Here is a 23,408-nt window from a genome sequence, read left to right on the forward strand (position 1 = left end):
TAAGAAAACGACATAAATACTTCATAGGACGATAGTAATCGATATACAAGAAATAATTCCTATATTAACACACAGTAGTAGCAAAAAACAAATTTTCTATTCAATGTGGTACAATTACAGTGCTAAAAACCACCTAGGCATCAGGTTACACATCATCATTATTAACTGTAACGGATATACAGAACAGTAACGATCATGGCATAACATTGATATCTACACTATTGAGAAAATTTAGAGAACTGGTATTTGAAGTTGACTGCCAAACTAGTCTAATGCTGCAAACATACATTGCGCATGAGAACCATGACGTTGTGGATATTAAAACAATCCATGTCTAAAAACAATCTAATCATTATACTTCTACCTATTTCAAGATAACAGGGTAAGGAGATGAATCCAGTCGGATTGTATATAACAAATATTGGTCATAGGTATTATTACTGTATAATACAATAAGACTCTATATCAGTGTTAGTTTCGTGACCACAGATGAACGACAAATAAATAAAAGATAATTACACAAATGCCAGATATTACGTATTTGGTGACAAACCTTAGCACATCCACGCCATGAACATTGCCCCTAGCACCAACTTCCATATACAGATACCACAAAGACCCACATTTCTTAATAAAACATCATTACAATGGGCGCACAATTTCATATAATCATAAGGTGTCTTATCTATGTATAACTATAAGCGGACCATAACATGCTAAAAGGAGGTTTTAGATCAATAGGAGAAATACACTATGTGATGAAAAGTATCTGGGCACCTGACTGAAAATTACTTACGAGTTCGTGGTACCCTCCAACGGTAATGCTGGAATTCAATATGGTGTTTGCCCACCCTTAGCCTTGATGATAGCTTGCATTCTCGCAGACATACGTTCAATCAGGTGCTGGAAGGTGTTATGGGGAATGGCAGCCCACTATCCACGGAGTGCTGCACTGAGGAGAGGTATCGACGTCGGTCGGTGAGGCCTGGCACGAAGTCGGCGTTCCATAACATCCGAAAGGTGTTCTGTAGGATTCAGGTCAGGACTCGCTGCAGGCCAGTCCATTACAGGTGTGTTATTGTCGTGTAACCACTCCGTCACATGCCGCCCATTATGAACAGGTGCTCGATCGTTTTGAAAGATGCAATCGCCATCCCCGAATTGCTCTTTAACAGAGGGAGGAGGCAAGACGGTGCTTAAAACATCAATGAAGGCCTGTGCTGCGATAGTGCCACGCAAACCAACAAGGGGTGCAAGCCCCCTCCATGAAAAACACGACCACACCATAACACTACCGACGCCGAATTTTACTGTCGGCGCTACACACGCTGGCAGATGACGTTCACCGACCATACGCCATACCCACACCCTGCCATCGGATCGCCACATTGTGTACCGTGATTCGTCACTCCACATAAAGTTTTTCCTCTGTTCAATGTTTAATGTTTACGCTCGTCAACCCAAACGAGGCGTCGTTAGGCATTTATCAGCGTGATGGGTGGCTTATGAGCAGCCGCTCGACCATGAAGTCGAAGTTTTCTCACCTCCCGCTATAACACCCCAACGACTCCCTTAAGGTCAATTAAGACAGAATATCATAATATGAAGTAGGGAAGAGTTATCTTGGCAAATACGACATCTTTGCCGATAAGCTAACACCAAGAAGTTTTGATAACAACAACATTATGCATCACTGAGAGTTTTTGTTATGAAAAGAGGAGGAAGAAACCTCAGATTTAATTAATGGACGAATATCCAAGTGATAATTGCAATTAATATCTTGAAAGCTAAGTCCAAGGTGACGTTAGTCAGAGATAACTTTTATGTGGAAGAGAGTTTTAAGCGCAAACGAAGAAATTCAATGCGGTTACAATACTCTTTCGCAGAAGAAGTCGCTCGCTGCATCTCGTCCTGTAAGGACGTGCGAGAACCATTCTTGTTTTAGTTGTTGAGAGTACGGAACGCGACGAGATTGTTTTGCGTTCAGAAGTGTTTCTTGCGTGACGTGATTCACGAACTTCGGAAACTGATTTTATAAGCAGAGACAGGAACTGGTAGACGCGTTTAACCGTGCATAGCGGGTTAAGTGAACTTTATTGACGAAACTAGTGAATATTGGAACTAAAAGAAGAGTGGATAGTATATCAAAGGACTACACTCGATTAGTCTAGAGTAGGACACAATTACACGACTTCTCGAAGATTGTAATTGTCAAGAAACTTAATTTTAATACAACTGACTTTACCAACCAACTGCGTGTGAGTGTGGTGCGAAAGTTATAAAGTATTTAGTGGACAAGGAACAATAAACTGTTCGTTCCAAGTGAAATATCAAGTGTGGACTACATTATTAAGTGATGTAATCGATGATGGTTAACGAACGACTGTTCAGCAGGTACAATTTAATCTGAATATCAAAATACCTACTTAATTAATTGAAATGAGAACTTTTGAACATTTTTTTTAACACTACGGCGTAGGTTCACTCAGACGTGATCAAATAGTATCTGTGGATATCGCTTCATACAGGTTCAAGAACTCCATAGCAACGAGCCAACAGCGCACGAGAAGATTGATATTTACAATGTTTCCTCGCAGTTGGTGCTGTGTACGATGCGGATGTGATAAGATTTAACAACTACTGCATATCCGGGCAATGAATCATTCAATCTCAAATCAGAAGATGTGTCCATCGTACGAGTTCACATTTGTGTCTCCCGTTCACCGTCGGGGACCTACGTCATCGCGCACTGCGAGAACTGTGGCAGCAGACGCTCTACGGCGTCCACAGTATCAGCTCGCGGTTGGAGTGCGGGGACGCCACAACGCCTAACTGTCACAGTACTTCCAGTGGATGCTGATGCAGTTTGGAATTCCATGTGATGGTCTGGAATGATGTCTACCTATCACGCATTACCACCGTCTTCAGCTGTCGGTGGTCTCTAACAGTCAACAGATGAGGTCGACCAGTACGATTTTGTGCTGTACGTGTCCCTTCACGTTTCCACTTCACTATCACATCGGAAACAGTCGATCTAGGGATCCTTAGGAGTATGGAAATCTCGCGTACAGACGTGGGACACAAGGGAGACCCAATCACCTGACCACGTCCGAAGACCATGAGTTCTGTGGAGCGCCCCATTCTGCTCTCTCACGATGTCTAATGACTGCTGAGGTTGCTGATATGGAGTACCTGGCAGTAGATAACAGCACAATGCACCTAACATGAAAAACATATGTTTTTGCGGATGTCCGGATACTTTCGATCACATAGTGTATCTCACTTCAAGGTGTTACGCCAAAAGCAGGAGAAATGAGAACATTTTCTCTAAAAAGAGAGGAATTATACAAGCTACAAGTCTGTTAACCTAAGTGAATCCACAACAAATCTAAAAAGATAAGTTTATTGATTACAAAGATCACAGTACAATGAAACATAAGCCAAATATAAAATCTATATACACGATAACACCTCTTTGAAACCACAAGGCAAAGATTTTTGCTAAGATTTTTGAATTCTTGCGGTAGCTTACTAAAAATGGATGCAGCAGTATACTGCACACCTTTCTACACAAGAGTTAAGGAAGTCCGACCCAAATGCAGGTTGGATTTATGCCGAGTATTAACTGAGCGAAAGCTGCTTATGCTTGTGGATGGGCTGATATTGTTAACAAGGAACGACAGTACAGAATATAAATATTCAAAATACCCAGACTAGTGAAAAGGGGTCGACAAGAGGGTTGCGAACTAACACCACTTATTGCCCGAACCACCCGTTTCTGAGACAAAAATATTCTTTTAGAATGGGAAGAGTTACCCCAAAATATAATACCATATGACGAAACAGAATGAAAATAAGCAAAGTAGACTAATTTTCGTTTTAGACAATCACTTACTTCAGTTAACGTTGGAATAGTAAAAATGGAAGCATTGAGTGTCTGAACAAGATCCAGAACGTGGGCTTTCCGCGACAGTTTAGAATGTATCTCAACAACTAGAAATTTGAACTGTTCAGTTTTGTTAATCATATCCCCATTCTTTGAAATTAAAACGTCGGCTTTTGTTGAATTGTGTGTTAGAAACAGTAAAAACTGAATCTTGCTGTGATTTAGCGTTAGTTTATTTTCTACGAACCATGAATTTATGTGACGAACTGCACTATTTGAAACCGAGCCAATGTTGCACACAACATCCTCTACTGCCAAGGTAGTGTCATCAGCAAGCAAAATATTTTAGAGTTACCTGTAATACTGAAGGGCATAACATTTATATAAACAAGGAACAAGAGTGGCCCCAAGTCTGATCCCTGGGCCCTCCCCATATGACCTTGGCCCACTCAGACCCTACAGCACAGCCATTCTCAACACTATTCTCTGATGTTGAAGTAAGAGTTGAACCAATTGTGAACTACTCCCGAAATTCCGTAATGATCCAACTTCTAGAGCAATATTTTGTGGTCAACACAATCAAACGCCTCAGTCAAATCAAAAGATACGGCCAGCGTTCGAAACCTCTTGTTTAATCCATGTAGTGTCTCAGAGAGAAAAGAGAATACAGCATTTTCAGTTGTTAAACGGCTTCTAAAGCCGAACTGTAGGGAGGGGCAGGAGTTTCGAGGGGAAGACTGTACGATGTCGAAAGGCGCGCTTTGCCTTCCCCGCTGTGACACAGTCCTTCTTGGCATCTTGTGCTGACACAATGAGATGGCAGGTCAACAGGCATATGACTGCACCGCGTGTTGCTGCAGCCCAGGTGGGGCAGTGGTGGATGGCAGGAAGTCAGCTGGTGCAGATCCATAAACAGAAAGCCTGCTGCCAGCTGGTACGCCAGGCAGCTGTCTACAGGACATCACCAACGGTCAGCACAAGTGTGGCCGCCGTGTGGGCACAGACAGTCTGGCGAAGAGGTGGTGTGTTTCCCCAGCGCAGTGGACGGCGATTCCAGAGCATATGGCGAAAGGAGCTTCTGCATTTCAGAACGACCATTACCTACATCTCCCTACCTACCTACCTACAGCTGCAGCTTGGTCATTAAATAATACAGTATAGTGTATAGTCCAGAGGGCAACTGGTACATTCAGTGTATTGGTTCCCAAATAATATTACACGCTGGAAGTTATTGGAGTACGGCGATGTGCTACCGTCTGTGCGACGGTACCCTGGCCACACAAATATGTTCTCTAAAGGCGACGGCCATTTTGAGTGTGTCAATTACATGTTGTGAGCTTGATTTTTTTGTGTTTATTGCAATGTATGAGATTTTGGATTACTTTCACTGTACGAGAGATTGATTTGGCCGATTTGCACACAGATGTAACCTAGATACTTTGCTCTGTGCGAGTAATTCATTGGCACTATGTCATCAAAAGTATCCGGACCCCCAAAAACACACGTTATTCATATTAGGTGCATTGGGCTGCCACCTGCTGCCAGGTGCTCCATATCAGCGAACTCAGTAGTCATTAGACGTTGCGAGAGAGCAGAATGGTGCGCTCTGCGGGTCATGGAATTCCAACGTGGTCAGATGATTGGGCGTCGCTTGTGTCATACGTCTGTACGTGAATTTTCCACACTCCTAAGCATCCCTAGGTCCACCGCTTCCGATCTGATAGTGAAGTGGAAACGTGAAGGGACACTTATAACACAAAACGGTACAGACCGACCTTGTCTGTTGGCTGACAGAGACTGCCGACAGTTGAAGAGGGCGATAATGTGTAATAGGCAGACATCTATCCAGACCATCACACAGGAATTCCAAATTGCATCAGGATCCACTGCAAGTACTATGGCAGGCAGCAGCTGACAAAACTTGGATTTCACGGTCGAGCGGCAGCTCATAAGCCACACATCACGCCGGTAAATGCCAAACGACTGCTTACCTGGTGTAAGGAGCGTTAACATTGGACGATTTAACAGTGGAAATAGTTTGTGTGGAGTGACAAATCACGGTACGCAATGTGGGGGTCCGGTGGCAGGGTGTGGGTATGGCGAATGCTCGGTGAACGTCATATGCCAGCGTGTGTAGTGCCAACATTAATATTCGGATGCGGGGGTTATGGTGTTGTCGTGTTTTTCATGGATGGGGCTTGTACTTCTTGTTGTTTTTCGTGGCAATATCACAGCACAGGTCTACACTAATGTTTTAAGCACCTTCTCGCTTACCACTGTTGAAGAGAAATTCGGGGATGGTGACAGCATCTTTCAACACGATTGAGCACGCGTTCATCTTGCACGGGCTGTGGCGGAGTGGTTACACGACAATAACATCCCTGTCATGGACTGGCCTGCACAGAGTCCTGACCTGAACCCTATGGAACACCTTCGAGATGTTCTGCAACACCGACTTCGTGCCAGGCCTTACCCACCGACATCGATACCTCCCCTCAGTGCAGCACTCCGTGAAGAATGGGCTGCCATTCCCCAAGAAATCTTCCAGTACGTATGCCTGCGAGAGTGGAAGTTGTCATCAAGGCTAAGGGTGGACCAAGACCATACTGAATTCCAGCATTACTGATGGAGGGCGCCACGAACTTGTAAGTCATTTTCAGCCAGGTGTCCGGTCACTATTGATCACACAGTGTATATGATTTTTGTACATAGGACTGTATGGAAGTATATTCAGATCAATGTGTAACAATGTAAGTTATCCTAATTAGACTTTTGTGTCCTTTTAATGTCCTATGGATACTAGTACATTATTATTTTTCTTGTTTTTGGTTGTATGTTTTAATTATTACTGTTGCTACCAAATTCTGTGAGCTAAGGTAAGTGACTTTAATTGTCTTTGTTGAACTGTGTTTCGTTGTATTGAAGGAATTTTGGTTGTTCTTGTCTGACTGCTTCTGGAACTACTGTATGTTGGCTGCAGTAGAATGGTTCCGCAGCGGTTCTACGAGATACAGTCTGGAACCGCGCGACCGCTACGCTCGCAGGTTCGAATCCTGGCTTGGGCATGGATATGTAACGTCCTTAGGTTGCTTAGGTTGAAGTAGTTGTAAGTTCTAGGGTACTGATGACCTCAGCGGTTAAATCCGATAGTGCTCAGAGTCATTTGAACCACTTGAATAGTACGGCAGTCAGCTTCAAATACCGACTCTCTAAAGTTTCTTAATAGGGTTTCCCGAAAACAACGCCGCTTTCCCTCCAGCGATTCACATTTGAGTTTCTGAAGCATCTCCGTAACACTTACATTTTGTTCAGACCTACCGGCAACGAATCTAGCAGCCCTCTTCTGAATTACTTCGATGTGGTTCCACCAGTCCGAGCTGGTATGGATCCCGAACACTCGAGCAGTACTCAAGAATAGGTCGCACAAGCGTCCCATACGCGGTCTCCTTTACAGGTGAACCACTCCTTCCTAAAAGTCATCAAATACACCGAAGTCGACCATCCACCTTCCCTACCACACTTCTCACATGATTGCTCCATTTCATATCACTTTGAAACGTTAGGCCCAAACATTTAAATAACTTGACTGTGTCAAGTAGGACACTAGTAATACTGTAAGTGAACATTACGGGCTTTTTCTTCCTATTTACCCACATTAACTTAAGTTTTCCACATTTAGAGCAAGCTGCCATTCATCATACCAACTAGAAATTTTCTCTAAGTTGTATCTTCCTAAAGTCATTCAACTTCGCACCTTCCCGTAGACCACGGCAGCATTAGCAAACATCTGCAGATTGCTGCCCACCTTGTCCGCCAAATCATTTACACTACTGGCCATAAAAATTGCTACACCACGAATATGGCGTGCTATAGACGCGAAATTTAAACGACACGAAGTAGATGCTGTGATATGCAAATGATTAGCTTTTCAGAGCATTCACACAAGGTTGGCGCCGGTGGCGACACCTACGATGTGCTGACGTGAGGAAAGTTTCCAACCGATTTCTCATACACAAACAGCAGTTGACCGGCGTTGCTTGGTGAAATGTTGTTTTGATGCCTCTTGTAAGGAGGAGAAATGCGTACCATCACGTTTCCGCCTTTGATAAAGGTGGGATTATAGCCCATCGCGATTACCGTTTATCGTATCGCGACATTGCTGCTTGCGTTGGTCGAGATCTAATGACTATTAGCAGAATATGGAATCGGTGGGTTCAGGAGGGTAATACGGAACGCCGTACTGGATCCCAACGGCCTTGTATGACTAGCAGTCGAGATGACAGGCATCTTATCCGCATGGCTGTAACGGATCGTGCAGCCACGTCTCGATCCCTGAGTCAACAGATGAGGACGTTTGCAAGACAACCACCATCTGCACGAACGGTTCGACGACGTTTGCAGCAGCACGGACTATCAGCTCGGAGACTGTGGCTGCGGTTCCCATTGATGCTGCTTCACAGACAGGAGCGGCTGCGAAGGTGTCCTCGACGACGAACCTCGGTGCACGAATGGCAAAACGTCATTATTTCGGACGAATCCAGGTTCTGTGTACAGCATCGTGATGGTTGCATCCGTGTTTGGCGACATCGCGGTGAACCCACATTGGAAGCGTGTGTTCGTCATCGCCATACTGGCGTATCACCAGGTGTGATGGTATAGGGTGCCATTGGTTACACGTCTCGGCCACCTCTAGTTCGCATTGAAGGCACTTTGAACAGTGGACGTTACATTTCAGATGTATTACGACCAGTGGCTCTGCGAAACCCTACATTTCAGCAGGATAATGCACGACTGTATGTTGCAGATCCTGTACGGGCCTTTTTGGATACAGAAAATGTTCGATTGCTGCCCTGGCCAGCACATTCTCCAGTTCTCTCACTAAGTGAAAACGTCTGGTCAACGGTGGCCGAGCAACTGTCTCGTCACAATACGCCAGTCACCACTCTTGATGAACTGCGGTATCCTGTTGAAGCTGCGTGGGCAGCTGTACTTGCACACGCCATCCACGCTCTGTTTGACTCAATGCCCAGGCGTATCAAGGCCGTTATTACTGCCACAGTGGTTGTTCTGGGTAATATTTTCTCAGGATCTATGCACCCAAATTGCGAGAAAATGTAATCACATGTTAGTTCTAGTATAACGAATACCTGTTTTTCATCTGCATTTCTTCTTGGTGTAGCAATTTTATTGGCCAGTAGTGTATGTATGCAGAGAACAACAGCGGTACTGTCACACTTCCCTGGGTCACTCCTGACGGTACCCTCGTCTCTGGCGAACCTTCTCCTCCGAGGACAAAGTACTGGGTTTTATTGTTGAAGAAGTCTTCAAGCCACCCACGTATGTCTGAACTTCCATAAGCTCTTACCTTCGTTAACAGCCTGCAACGGAGCACCACGTCAAATGTTTTCCAGAAATTTAGAAATATGGAACCGGCTTGCCCCTCGTCCATAGTTCGCAGTATAACATGTGAGAAACGGACAAGCTGAATTTCGCACGAGTGAGGCTTTCTGAAATCACGCTGATTCGTCGATATGGGCTCCTCAGTCTCAAGAAGCTTTATTATATTCGAACTGAAAATATGTTAACGGATTCGGCAGTAAACAGATTTTAATTTTGCTGTTCCCTTCTTTTACCCTAGTGCACTTTTTTCCAGTGGTTTGAGACTGTGTGCTTGGTGAGGGATTCACGATAAATGCAAGCTAGGTACGGGGTCAACACCATAGAGTACTTATTGCATAATCTATCTCGGACTCCATCGCGGGGTGGCGATTTATTTGCTTTCAAATTTTTCATCTCTTTCTCTGTACCAAACATGCTTATAGCTATGTCATCTATACAGGAGCCTATATCCATACTCAAATGACGGTATGTTCGTACAATTCTCCTGTGTGAACGATTTCTTGTATCTGAAATTTAAAACTTCGGATTTCGTTTTTCTGTCTTCTATTACCACTAAGACTGGTCAACAAAAGACTTAGTGGAAACCTAATGCAACTTTATTCTCTGTTCCAAATGGGGCATGCATATGGCATGAATGAAAACCAATACTATCTTTGTGTGTCGATCAACTTAAGCTACGCCAGTCATGAATTAAAGTTACATGACACCCTCCACCTACTAGCAAATGAGTGCCCCAATGAAATATAGTGTGGGCACAAAGTCTTGTCCTGATTATAAAAATTTATTACAGATTACCCGTCTGACTTAATAATTCACATTTGATGCCGTTACATAGGTTAGTGCTATTAGGTTTTTTGAGGCCACTTACGTTAGTAAACCTAAACGTGTGTTGCCTTGGTGGAGAATGTCGAGGCGGTATTCCAGTTCCCACCAGGAGTTTCGTAACATGTGTTCTGTCACAGTACCCAAAGCAGCTTGTATCCTAGCCTTCAGTTCGTCGATATCAGAGACTGGTGTGACGAAGACTCTGTCCTTGATATAGCCCCAGAAAAATAAGTGAAGGGGTGTAATGTCTGGAGAGCGGAGTGGTGGGGAGGTCTGCCACTTCGAGGGCGATCTTCAGCGCTGCCTGTTTCGCTAAACTTTGCATACCAAAGCTTTCTTGATTTAACGTCAGGAGGCGTGCGTCCGTAAGAAGCTCGAAATTTATGCTGAGCACTGATGGGCGATTTCGTCTCTTGAAACCAGAGCACACATTGCGCTTTCTGCTGCTTCGACGCCATTTCGCCAGCAACTAGCAGACCTAACAGACAGCGCCATCTATTGGTCACAACAACTAGTAACACTAACCTATGTAACAGCATGAAATGTAAATTATTATGTCAAACGTTTATTCTGTTATAAATTTTTAAAATTAGAGCTCACCCTTTATATATGGCGGTACCAGTTGTGGAGTTCGAGTTAACAATCAATACCAGAATCTCATTAGAAGCCAACAATGCACTGAAGAGCTAAAGAAACTGGTACACATGCCTAATATCGTGTAGAGCCCACGAGCAGACGTAAGTGCCACAACACAATGCGGCATCGACTCGACTAATGTCTGAAGTAGTGCTGGAGCGAATTGACACCATGAATCCTGCACGGCTACCCACAAATCCGTAAGAGTACGAAAGGGTGGTGATCTCTTCTGAACATCACGTTGCAAGGCATTCAACATATGCTCAATATTATTCATGTATGGGGAGTTGGGTGGCCAGCGGAGCCTCTGTGTAGCAATTCTGGACGTGTCGGATATCGCACTGTCCAGCTGTAATTACCCAAGTCCTTCGGAATGCACAATGGACACGAAGGGATGCAGATGATTAGGCAGGATCCTTATGTACGTGTCACCTGTCACAGTCGCATCTATACGTATCACGGGTCCCATATCTCTCCAACTGCACACGCCCCACACCATTACCAGCTTCAACAGTCCCCTGGTGACATGCTGGGTACATGGATTAAAGAGGTTGTCTCGTCAATCCGCTCGATACAATGTTAAACGAAACTCGTCCGATCAGGCAACATGTTTCGAATCATCAATAGTCGAATGTCGGTGTTGACAGGCCCGTACGAGGCGTAAAGCCTTATGTCGTGCAGTAATCAAGGGCACACGAAGTGCGGTTTCTGCTGCGAAAGCTTATATCGATGATGTTTCGTCGAATGGTCCCACGCTGACACTTGTTGATGGCCCAGCGTTGGAATCTGCAGCAATCTGGGGACGTATTACACTTCTGTCACGCTGAAAGATTCTCTGCAGTCGTCGTTGGCCCCGTTCTTGCAGGATCATTTCTCGGCAGCAGCGGTGTGAAATGGAAGTTCGGGAAACCCCTCCCCCCCCACCCCCCTCAGAGATGCCTTGTCCCACCACTCGTGCACCGACTATAGCACCAAGTTCAATTTCACTTAAATCTTGATAAGCTGTTGTTGTAGCAGCCGTAACCGAACTAGCAATTCCGCCAGACCTTTGTAGTCTTAAACAGGCGTTGCCGACCGCAGCGCCGTATACTGCCTGTTTACATATCTCTGTATTTCAATACGGATACCTATACCAGTTTCCCTGGTGCTTCAGTGCAGATCTCTCCACTGGCAAAAGATTCCGGAATAGCCCCCATTCGGATCTCCGGGAGGGGACTGCCAAGGGGGTGGTTACCTTGACAAAAAGATTGAATAATCAACGAAAGGATAACGTTCTACGAGTCGGGGCGAGGAATGTCAGAAGCTTGAACGTGGTAGGGAAACTAGAAAGTCTGAAAAGGGAAATGCAAAGGCTCAATCTAGATATAGTAGGGGTCAGTGAAGTGATGTGGAAGGAAGACAAGGATTTCTGGTCAGATGAGTATCGGGTAATTTCAACAGCAGCAGAAAATGGTATAACAGGTGTAGGATTCGTTATGAATAGGAAGGTAGGGCAGAGGGTGTGTTACTGTGAACAGTTCAGTGACTGGGTTGTTCTAATCACAATCGACAGCAGACCAACACCGACAACGATAGTTCAGGTATACATGCCGACGTCGCAAGCTGAAGATGAACAGATAGAGAAAGTGTATGAGGATATTGAAAGGGTAATGCAGTATGTAAAGGGGGACGAAAATCTAATAGTCATGGGTGCCTGGAATACAGTTGTAGTGGAAGGAGTAGAAGAAAAGGTTACAGGAGAATATGGGCTTGGGATAAGGAATGAAAGAAGAGAAAGACTAATTGAGTTCTGTAACAAGTTTCAGCTAGTAATAGCGAATACCCTGTTCAAGAATCACAAGAGGAGGAGGTATACTTGGAAAAGGCCGGGAGATACTGGAAGATTTCAATTAGATTACACCATGGTCAGACAGAGATTCCGAAATCAGATACTGGATTGTAAGGCGTACCCAGGAGCAGATATAGACTCAGATCACAATATAGTAGTGATGAAGAGTAGGCTGAAGTTCAAGACATTAGTCAGGAAGAGTCAATACGCAAAGAAGTGGGATACGGAAGTACTAAGGAATGACGAGATACGTTTGAAGTTCTCTAACGCTATAGAAACAGCAATTAGGAATAGCGCAGTAGGCAGTACAGTTGAAGAGGAATGGACATCTCTAAAAAGGGCCACCACAGAAGTTGAGAAGGAAAACATAGGTACAAAGAAGGTAGCTGCGAAGAAACCATGGGTAACAGAAGAAATACTTCAGTTGATTGATGAAAGGAGGAAGTACAAACATGTTCCGGGAAAATCAGGAATATAGAAATACAAGTCGCTGAGAAATGAAATAAATAGTAAGTGCAGGAAAGCTAAGACGAAATGGCTGCAGGAAAAATGTGAAGACATCGAAAAAGATATGATTGTCGGAAGGACAGACTCAGCATACAGGAAAGTCAAAACAACCTTTGGTGACATTAAAAGCAACGGTGGTAACATTAAGAGTGCAACGGCAATTCCGATGTTAAATGCAGAGGAGAGAGCAGATAGGCGGAAAGAATACATTGAAAGCCTCTATGAGGATGAAGATTTGTCTGATGAGATAGAAGAAGAAACAGGAGTCGATTTAGAAGAGATAGGGGATCCAGTATTAGAATCGGAATTTAAAAGAGCTTTGGAGGACTTACGGTCAAATAAGGCAGAAGGGATAGATAACATTCCATCAGAATTTCTAAAATCATTGGGGGAAGTGGCAACAAAACGACTATTCACGTTGGTGTGTAGAATATACGAGTCTGGTGATATACCATCTGCTTTCATAAAAGAATCATCCACTCAATTACGAAGACGGCAAGAGCTGACAAATGCGAGAATTATAGCACAATCAGCTTAACAGCTCATGCATCGAAGCTGCTTACAAGAATAATATACAGAAGAATAGAAAAGGAAATTGAGAATGCGCTAGGTGACGATCAGTTTGGCTTTAGGAAAAGTAAAGGGACTAGAAAGGCAATTCTGACGTTACGGCTAATAATGGAAGCAAGCATAAAGAAAAATCAAGACACTCTCATAGGATTAGTCGACCTGGAAAAAGCGTACGACAATATAAAATGGTGCAAGCTGTTCGAGATTCTGAAAAAAGTAGGCGTAAGCTATAGGGAGAGACGGGTCATATACAATATGTACAACAACCAAGAGGGAATAATAAGAGTGGACGATCAAGAACGAAGTGCTCGTATTAAGAAGGGTGTAAGACAAGGGTGTAGCCTTTCGCCCGTACCCTACTCTTCAATCTGTACATCGAGGAAGCAATGATGGAGATAAAAGAAAGGTTCAGGAGTGGAATTAAAATACAAGGTGGAAGGATATCAATGATACGATTCGCTGATGACATTGCTATCCTGAGTGAAAGTGAAGAAGAATTAAATGATCTGCTGAATGGAATGGTCTAATGAGTACACAGTATGGTCTGAGAGTAAATCGAAGAAAGACGAAGGTAATGAGAAGTAGTAGAAATGAGAACAGCGAGAAACTTAACATCAGGATTGATGGTCACGAAGTCACTGAAGTTAAGTTCTGCTACCTAGGCAGTAAAATAACCAAGGACGGACGGAGCAAGGAGGACATCAAAAGCAGACTCGCTGTGGCAAAAAAGGCGTTTCCGGCCAAGAGAAGTCTACTAATATCAAATACCGGCCGTAATTTGAGGGAGAAATTTCTGAGGTACGTCTGGAGTACAGCATTGTATGGTAGTGAAACATGGACTGTGGGAAAACCGGAACAGAAGAGAATCGAAGCATTTGAGATGTGGTGCTATAGACGAATGTTGAAAATTAGGTGGACTGATAAGGTAAGGAATGAGGAGGTTCTACGAAGAACTGGAGAGGAAAGGAATATGTGGAAATCACTGATAAGGAGAAGGGACAGGGTGATAGGACATCTGCTAAAATATGAGGGAATGACTTCCATGGTACTAGAGGGAGCTGTAGAGGGCAAAAACTGTAGAGGAAGACAGAGATTGGAATACGTCAAGCAAATAATTGAGGACGTAGGTTGCAAGTGCTACTCTGAGATGAAAGCACAGGAAAGGAATTCGTGGCGGGCCGCATGAAACCAGTCAGTCAAAAAAACAACTGTAATGTCGATTATGTGCGTAGTCTGTCAGGATATTGAAGTAAATTCATTTGGTGTGATAGGATGGGAGACCCACAAGAGAGATGCTATGGCGCGTGTTTGCCAGTTCTTTCAGCTGGACGCCACCTCTGTGACTTGCACGCCCTTAACCTGCACCAGTAGTCAGTAATCCTACTGGGGACAGGGGAGCCACAGGTTAATGTGGAATCACAGCTACGTATAGTTCCTGGCACATCTTCACTTCATGCAGAGGTGAAGCTGGGGCAAAGGTGTCCATCACTGATGGCTTCATGTTACAGACCACAATACAGACATCACATGTACATATGTGAGCGCTGACACTTCATAATAAAGAGCATATTAAAATATAATGAGACTTTAATTACTCATAAAAATCACAAATGATGTCCCTTCGACTTGAAACTCGTTCATTTTTTTTATGTCATACACCAAACGTTGAAAGTATCTGTAAATTAAGGTTTTGTTACTGTTCATTATCAATGGTCTATACACTAATTCTTTACAACTGTAGAGAACAGTAAGATGGTCAACATATACAACAAACATCACCCAAACAGGTTTTGAAAGTCCAAGAGTACTGACCGACAGCCATGTCATCCTCAGCCCATAGGAGTCACCGGATGCCGACACGGGGGGCGGGGGGGGGGGGAGGGAGATGCATGTGGTCAGTCAAGTAGCTACTCATTTGGCTTCACAAGGTATGAGTGAACTCCGCATTATATACATGGTGGTCCATTGATCGTGGCTGGGCCAAATATCTCACGAAATAAGCGTCGAACGAAAAAACTACACAGAACGAGACTTGTCTAGCTTGAAGGGGCAAACCAGACGGCGCTATGGTTGGCTCACTAGATGGTCAAACGGGTATCAACTACGTTTTTTTTCTAAATAGTAACCCCCATTTTTATTACATATTCGTCTAGTACGTAAAGAAGTATGAATGTTTTAGGTGGACCACTTTTTTCGCTTTGAGATTGATGGCGCTTTAATAGTCACAAACATATGGCTCACAATTTTAGACTAACGGTTGGTAACAGGAAGGTGTTTTTGAATTAAAATGCAGGACGTAGGTACGTTTGAACATTTTATTTCGGTTGTTCCAACGTGATACATGTACCTTTGTGAACTTATCATTTCTCAGAACGCATGCTGTTACAGCGTGATAATCTGTAAATACCACATTAATGCAATAAATGCTGAAAATGATGTTCGCCAACCTCAATGCGTTTGGCAATACGTGTAACGACATTCCTCTCAACAGCGAGTAGTTCGCCTCCCGTAATGTTCGCACATCCATTGACAATGCGCTGACGCATGTTGTCAGGCGTTGTCGGTGGATCACGATAGCAAATTTCCTTCAACTTTCCCCAGAGAAAGAAATCCAGGAGCGTCAGATCCGGTGAACGTGCGGGCAATGGTATAGTGCTACGACGACCAATCCACCTGTCATGAAATATGCTATTCAGTACCGCTTCAACCGCACGCGAGCTATGTGCCGGACATCCATCATGTTGCATGTACATCGCCATTCTGTCATGCAGTGAAACGTCTTGTAGTAACATCAGTAGAACATTACGTAGGAAATCAGCATACATTGCACCATTTAGATTGACATCGATAAAATGGGGGCCAATTATCCTTCCTCCCATAATGCCGCACCATACATTAACCCGACAAGGTCGCTGATGTTCCACTTGTCGCAGCCATCGTGCATTTTCCGTTGCCCAATAGTGCATATTATGCCGATTTACGTTACCGCTATTGGTGAATGACGCTTCGTCGCTAAATAGAAGGCGTGCAAAAAATCTGTCATCGTTCCGTAATTTCTCTTGTGCTCAGTGGCAGAATTGTGCGAAGTCGTCGCCACGCGATTCCTTGCACATATAAATATGGTACGGGTGCAATTGATGTTGATATAGCATTCTCAACAACGACGTTTTTGAGATTCCCGATTCTCGCGCAATTTGTTAGCTACTGATGTGCGGATTAGCCGCGACAGCAGCTAAAACACCTACTTGGGCATCATCATTTGCTGCAGGTCATGGTTGACGTTTCACATGACTGGACACTTCCTGTTTCCTTAAATAACGTAACTATCCAGCCGACGGTCCGGACACTTGGATGACGTCGTCTAGGATACCGAGCAGCATACATAGCACACGCCCGTTGGGCATTTTGATCACAATAGTCATACATCAACCCGATATCTACCTTTTCTGCAATTGGTAAACAGTCCATTTTAACACGGGTAATGTATCACGAAGCAAACACCGTCCACATTGGCGGAATGTTACGTGATACCACGTACTTATACGTTTGTGACTATTACATCGCCATCTATCGCAAAGCGAAAGAAGTGGTCCAACTAAAACATTCATATTGGTCTATTTGGTTCGTGAGTCCTAAGAAATGGATATCCTGGGAAATGAACAGACTGAGAAGTTACGTGTGGCTTAAGCCCCATTTCAGACACGAGGTCTTTGTGAATGCTTAATCGTGGAGAAAAGAAGCTTCATTTCTTTATAAAGCGCGAGCCAGAATTGGCAACGATTGCCTATCACAATGCGCTGCTAATATTCCTGACAAGTGTTTCCAGGTGAGCCGCAGGTGGCCTTTTACCAAGTTCATCCCTCCCTCTGGTGGAGGACACCGAGTCACAGCTCCGTGCAGTGGTGTAGCTCAAGAGTGGTCGAGGTTTTGAGCACCAAAGCTGGTTTCCGCTTGTGGACACTGAACGAGGGGAGATCTCCATGAGCGAGGTTGGTCTTCCCAACTTCCTGTACCAGACGCTCGAAGCATCTAAGTACGACTTCGGAAGCCAGTCGACAGCCATCCTTTGTTGGAACATGTGCCACGATCTGTAGTATGCTTCATCCTGTTCCCCCAGGGCTGCCAAAGCGTTATACAAATACTTCGTACGAACACGTGACAGCAACTGAGCCCATCTCAGTTGCTGTGATGTCTTAATATGAAATACTTGTATAACGATTGGAATTCACGATATGCAGTGTTTTATGGCGCTATAAGATCAGTTCGTTTATTTGAATAAAAGCCTATGGGGCCTGAAGATGGAAAAATGAATTGCCGAAACTGATTGCTTTCAGAATAGATAAAATATCTCAATGTATACGGTTGTTGATGATGATTATTGGCATTGAAAAGTACTTATCAGCCAATGTTGCGTGGCCATGATGGACCAACAGAGATTGCTTAGCTTGCCCGTCTTTGGAACGAAATATATCACTGATTCTGAGGTCAGTGATCCGAAAGTTAGTTGGTAGGTTTGTGGAGGTATGTGACATTAGATGTCTATGCACAGGTCATGTAATATGGGTACATAATGGGCGGGTGATTCGGGTAACCGGTGATGGAGCCGGATAGGATCCCAGATGGGCTTGGTTCAAATGGCTCTGAGCACTATGGGACTTTTCTGAGGTCATCAGTCCTCTAGGACTACTTAAACCTAACTAACCTAAGGACATCACACATGTCCATGCCCGAGGCAGAATTCGAACCTGCAACTGTAGCGCCTAGAACCACTCGGCCACAAAAGGCCGGCCAGATGGCTTTGATAAGGTTTACATCAGGCCAGTTGTGGTCGCAGAGACATCAACGTCTGTTCACTATAATGCTCCTCAAATAAACTCTGAGACACGAAGAGTTATGCTGCTGATAGATGATAGCGCCATCAGGGAGGACAGCAAACGTGAAGGGATGCAGATGGTTCACAGCCATCAGAGTGTCTTCCTTTATTAACACAGGTCCCAAGCGAGCGCAGTAGAATCTCACTCACAGCATACTGCTGCCCCCACCAGCCTATGTCCGTGCCGCACTGCACTTTTCGAGCCATCGTTCACCTCGATGACGGCGTTTTGTGGAGACGACGATCGATCTACTGCAGCAAAATTGTGATTTGACCAAAGAGCCCACAAAATCCCAATGATTGACAGTCGAATCCGATTGGTTCCGTGCCCACAGTCACTGAAACTGACGATGTCATTGGGTCAACATGTTAACACTTAGGGGTGGTCTGCCAAAGAATTCCATGTTCAACATTCTACGATGAACTGTGTACTCCGAAATACTTGTACGTGCACCAGCATTGTGCTCTTTCGGCAGAGATGCAACAGATCACCATCTATCCTACTTCGCAGAGCACACAAGCCTCCTAACCGCACATACTGTGAAGAGTAGTTGACGTCCGACCATTTAGCGTGTAGTGGTAGTATTACTGTCTCTAGCGTGTAGTGGTAGTATTACTGTCTTTCTGTCTCTTTCCATAGATGCTGACTGAGATGTGGCTGGCTCGTGTTATGCTTGCATTGAACCTTGGTTGCTATTCTGTGATTAGTCTCCTACGGTTATCGCGATTATGCTGTTAATCTCTCTCTCCACGAGTGGCAGCAGCAATGTGTATCGATATTCGCACCCTTGTACTATCTTTGGTCTCGCGCTGATAGTTTCCAGCTGTGCCATGTGCAGACAGATGGTCGGTTGGGGTGGAGCAGCGAGGAAGTCTCCGTGGCGCGTGTCTGGCCGGTGCCACTGGCGGCGTCCAAACGCGCTCGGAGTGTGAGGGGCTGTTCCCATTGCTACGAGGTCCATGGCTCACCGATACTGGACACTGAGTCTTTACTTAATACACCAGCCAGCCCCAGCTGTTCACACTGGGTCGTTTGAATTTCGTTGTGGGCTGTTGGGACACTCCTGCGAGCAACAACGTGTGTTTTCAAGTTGGCGAAATTCATGGCCGATAACGTTCTGGTTACCTGCCCTTAGCCGTTGACGTAAATTCAGGCAGTGTATTTTCCTCGTCGTGTTGTGGCTGTCCAGCACGGAGTGTAGTTTCACAGCTGAATGTGTAATTCGTTGTGGGCGCCGATACCTTCTGCGTTGATCCATTGAACGCCCTGTTGTGTGCTGGTCGGGTGGAGCAGAAGTTATCCTGTCGCTTGGTCCGTTGACTGTCTGTCGCTTGGGTTGCCGCCGGATTGAGTATTGTTGGGCCGACTGCCTGTCTCACCTAAGCGAGCGCCGTTTGATGTGCTGACTTTTCTTATTTGTCTTCGTTGTTGTTTATGTATGGCTTTTAGCCGATTTTAAATTGAAGTTGTGCTTAAGGTGTTAGAGTGTTTGCCACTTTATCCTAATTTAGAGAAATGTTTTAAGATGAGGCTTTCTCCCTATTAAAATTCAAATTCTTGTTTTTGAGTCTTAACTGATTGGCCTTCAGCTGGTTTTAAATTAAAGTTGAAAGTGAGATTGAATGGCGCATTTAGCCGGGAATTAGATTCTTAAATTAATGTTTGGCTTGCTCTGATTTTAATGTTTTCTTTACTCTTGTAACGTTTGTCAAATAAATAAAGTAGTACGTTCCAGTGTAGCTGACAGCCACTCATTTTGGCCCCTTTCCGCAAAGTAAACTATCTGTCCTGTCCTGTGGGGGCAGCAGGGGATCTCACAGACGACAGTAGCACGTGAACATTCGACCAGCTTCGCCATTTTCGGGATACCCGTTCTCAGGCTGTAAGTAACAGTAATCTGCCCTTCGTCAGATTCGCCCACCTCAGTGTATTTCCCCATTTGCAGTACACGACTTCGCTATGGCACCCCCCCTCGCCCACCCCCCCGTCCCCGTCTGCTCCACCTGCACAAGATGGTCACCGCGCCACGCGTTCGCAACGCCACCAGCCGGCATCCTGCGACGCGGAGAGCAGCGGCCGTAATATTTTGGCTGCTCAGTGCAGGTGTAAGTAAACAGAAGGACAAAGGGCACAAATTTTGTGCGTAGCTGGTTTCGTGGCACCTTTTGGACTAGTGCCACTGCATCGGCAGTATACGAGAACCTCACAAAAATGACGAAAAATGTGGAGCACAACATTGCGGCTAGCTACACATTCGTAAATCGGTGACGTAAAACTATTGCCAGGTTTCGAAAAAATGCTACAGTGATAGCTGTAAGGCACTGTAGAACATGTGTGCTACAGATAAATAAATGGCATTCCAACTAATACACTCTGTAACGCCAAGCACAATTCTTCATTAAGACTCAATCATGTTACAGAGTTCATTCATAATAACCACGTGATGACACCGTTACTCAAAGCACGTATCAAATCAAGAAATGGGACTACCACAATGAGGTAAATTAGCTCACGCCAAATGAATTTGTGGAACCATGAAATGTCTCTAAAAATACTTACCCGGGCTGTCAGTTCTTAAACGGTAGACAGTGACATCACCATCGGATCCTGAAAAAGAAAATCGTGCTTATCTCTAAGAAAAAACTGCACATGTATTTCATTACTTGGTATAAAATTGTTATTCACTGTCATTCCAAGACATACATAAAATAAAAAACTAATGTATTTACCTGTAACGGGATCAGCGGCGCTGTATTCAGTAGCTGTGCCTACTGCTAAGAAAACGCAGATGACGAAATTAGCGCTTCTGCAGAACATTATGCAGGCACAAGGATGTCGACCCAACTAAAGAACTTTTCCTTCAAAATATCTTCACCACATCTGCACACTGCTGAACAACCTGTAATTTTATGAATAAATAAACTTCTAACATTTGTTTTCTTTTAGCTAGGTGTGTAGCAAATTAGCTAGGGAAAATAAGTGTTTTCGTCCAACTTGGGTTGCATCATTGTATAAGATTCATAGCGCACAGTCCTACCCAAGCGGTTTACCTCTGGAACCATTTAAGATATCAAAATTCTATTTCCTTCTGATCAAATGTGAAGAAGGGCTCTCTAGAAAATCCCTGTCCACCTGTGATCTAGGGCTGCAGTCTTTGACTAGTAATCAAACTGTATGCAGTCCCAGGTTCAAAGCACCCCACCGCTTAAACCTTGGTTAATAATTAACATTGGCGCCCCTGACTTCCGTTATAAGTAGTCACCCTCATTCTGCCAACGGCCATGTCAAAGAGAGTGGAGGAGCGGACAGAGATTGAGGGCATTCACTTACTCTTTGGGGTGCGAAACTGCCCCTAACGCGGAAGAATCTGCAAGGATCAACGGCATGAGGGTGCAGAAAGCAATGGAAACTAATCCATCAGAGAGACATAAATTTAATCTACAGGACATGTGGACTGCAATTGAAAAAGTGTCATGATGATCTTTCCGTTGGTAAAAGTTTCCGAAAGAGTCCACCGTTCGGATCTCTGGGAGGGGACTGCCACGGGGGAGGTGACCATGAGAAAAAGACTGAATAGTCAGCGAAAGGACAGTGTTCTACGAGTCGGGGCGTGGAATGTCAGAAGCTTGAACGTAGCAGGGAAGCTAGAAAATTTGAAAAGGGAAATGGAAAGCCTCATTCTAGATGTAGTAGGAGTCAGTGAAGTGAAATGGAAAGAAGACAAAGATTTCTGGTCAGATGAGTGAAGCGTGTTATCAATAGCAGTAGAAAATGGTGTAACGGGAGTAGAATTCGTTATGACTAGGAATGTAGGGCAGATAGTGTGTTATTGTGAACAGTTCAGTGACAGGATTCTTATTATCAAAATCGACAGTAAACATGCCGATGTCGCAAGATCAAGATGAAGAGACAGAGAAAGTATATGAGGTTATTGAAAGGGTAATACAGTACACAAAGGGAGATATAACTGTAATAGGCATGGGGGACTGGAATGCAGCTGCCGGGGAAGGAGTAGAGATAAAGGTTACAGGAGACTCTAGGCTTGGGAAAAGGAGTCAGAGAAAGACTACTTGCGTTCAGTAATAAATTTCATCTAGTAATAGCGAATACTCTTTCCAAGAATCGCAAGAGGAGAAGGTATACTTGGGAAAGGCTGTGTGATAGGGAAAGATTTCAGTTACACTACATCATGGTAAGATATAAATTCCGGAATCAGATACTGAATTGTAAGGTGTACCCAAGAGCTGATATAGACTCAGATCACACAGTAGCAGTGATGAAACGTAGGGTGAAATTTAAGAGATTAGTCAGGACGAATCAATACGCAAAGAAGTGGGATACGGAAGTACTGAGAAATAACGAGATACACTTGAAGTTCTCTAAGGCTGTTGATGCAGCAATAAGGAATGGCTCAATTGGCAATACAGTTGAAAAGGAATGGCATATCTAAAAGGGGCAATCACAGAAGTTGGAAAGAAAAATACAGGTACTAAGAAGGTAACTGTGAAGAAACCATGGGTAACAGAAAAAGTACTTCAGTTTATCTATGAATGATGATCATGGAAATTCAGAAATACAGAAATACAAGTCGCCGAGGAATGAAATTAATAGGAAGTGCAGGGGAGCTACAACGAAATAGGTGAATGAAAAATGTGAAGAAATCGAAAAAGAAATGATTGTCGGAAGGACTGACTCAGCATATAAGAAATTTAGAACAACCTTCACTGAAATTAAAACCAAGGTTTCTAACATTAAAAGTGTAATGGGAATTCTACTGTAAATTGCAGAGGAGAGAACGGATAGATGGAAAGGGAACATGAAGGACTCTATGACAGGGAATATTTGACTGATGTGTTTGAAGAAGAAATAGGAGTCGATTTAG

The 23,408-nt window shown here is 44.2% G+C and overlaps 1 protein-coding gene across 4 annotated transcripts in view; it reads right to left on the reverse strand.

Moving 5' to 3' along the window:
* The window catches only part of LOC126426407 (tenascin-like), a 562,410-nt gene that overhangs the window by 504,828 nt on the left and 34,174 nt on the right, over nt 1-23,408 (reverse strand). For 2 of the 4 annotated variants that reach the window (XM_050088325.1, XM_050088322.1), the window contains exons 2-3: nt 21,256-21,425; nt 21,086-21,133 (exon numbers count right to left, since the gene is read on the reverse strand). The exons of 1 other annotated variant lie outside the window; for it this stretch is intronic. In XM_050088325.1, coding sequence (XP_049944282.1) covers nt 21,086-21,133; nt 21,256-21,343 — 136 coding nt within the window. In that variant the 5' untranslated portion in view covers nt 21,344-21,425. The remainder of the gene's footprint in view (nt 1-21,085; nt 21,134-21,255; nt 21,426-23,408) is intronic. One more of the 4 variants, XM_050088323.1, reaches the window with a different exon arrangement.

Source organism: Schistocerca serialis, chromosome 11 (genome assembly GCF_023864345.2).
Source record: "Schistocerca serialis cubense isolate TAMUIC-IGC-003099 chromosome 11, iqSchSeri2.2, whole genome shotgun sequence".
Classification (NCBI taxonomy): domain Eukaryota; kingdom Metazoa; phylum Arthropoda; class Insecta; order Orthoptera; family Acrididae; genus Schistocerca; species Schistocerca serialis.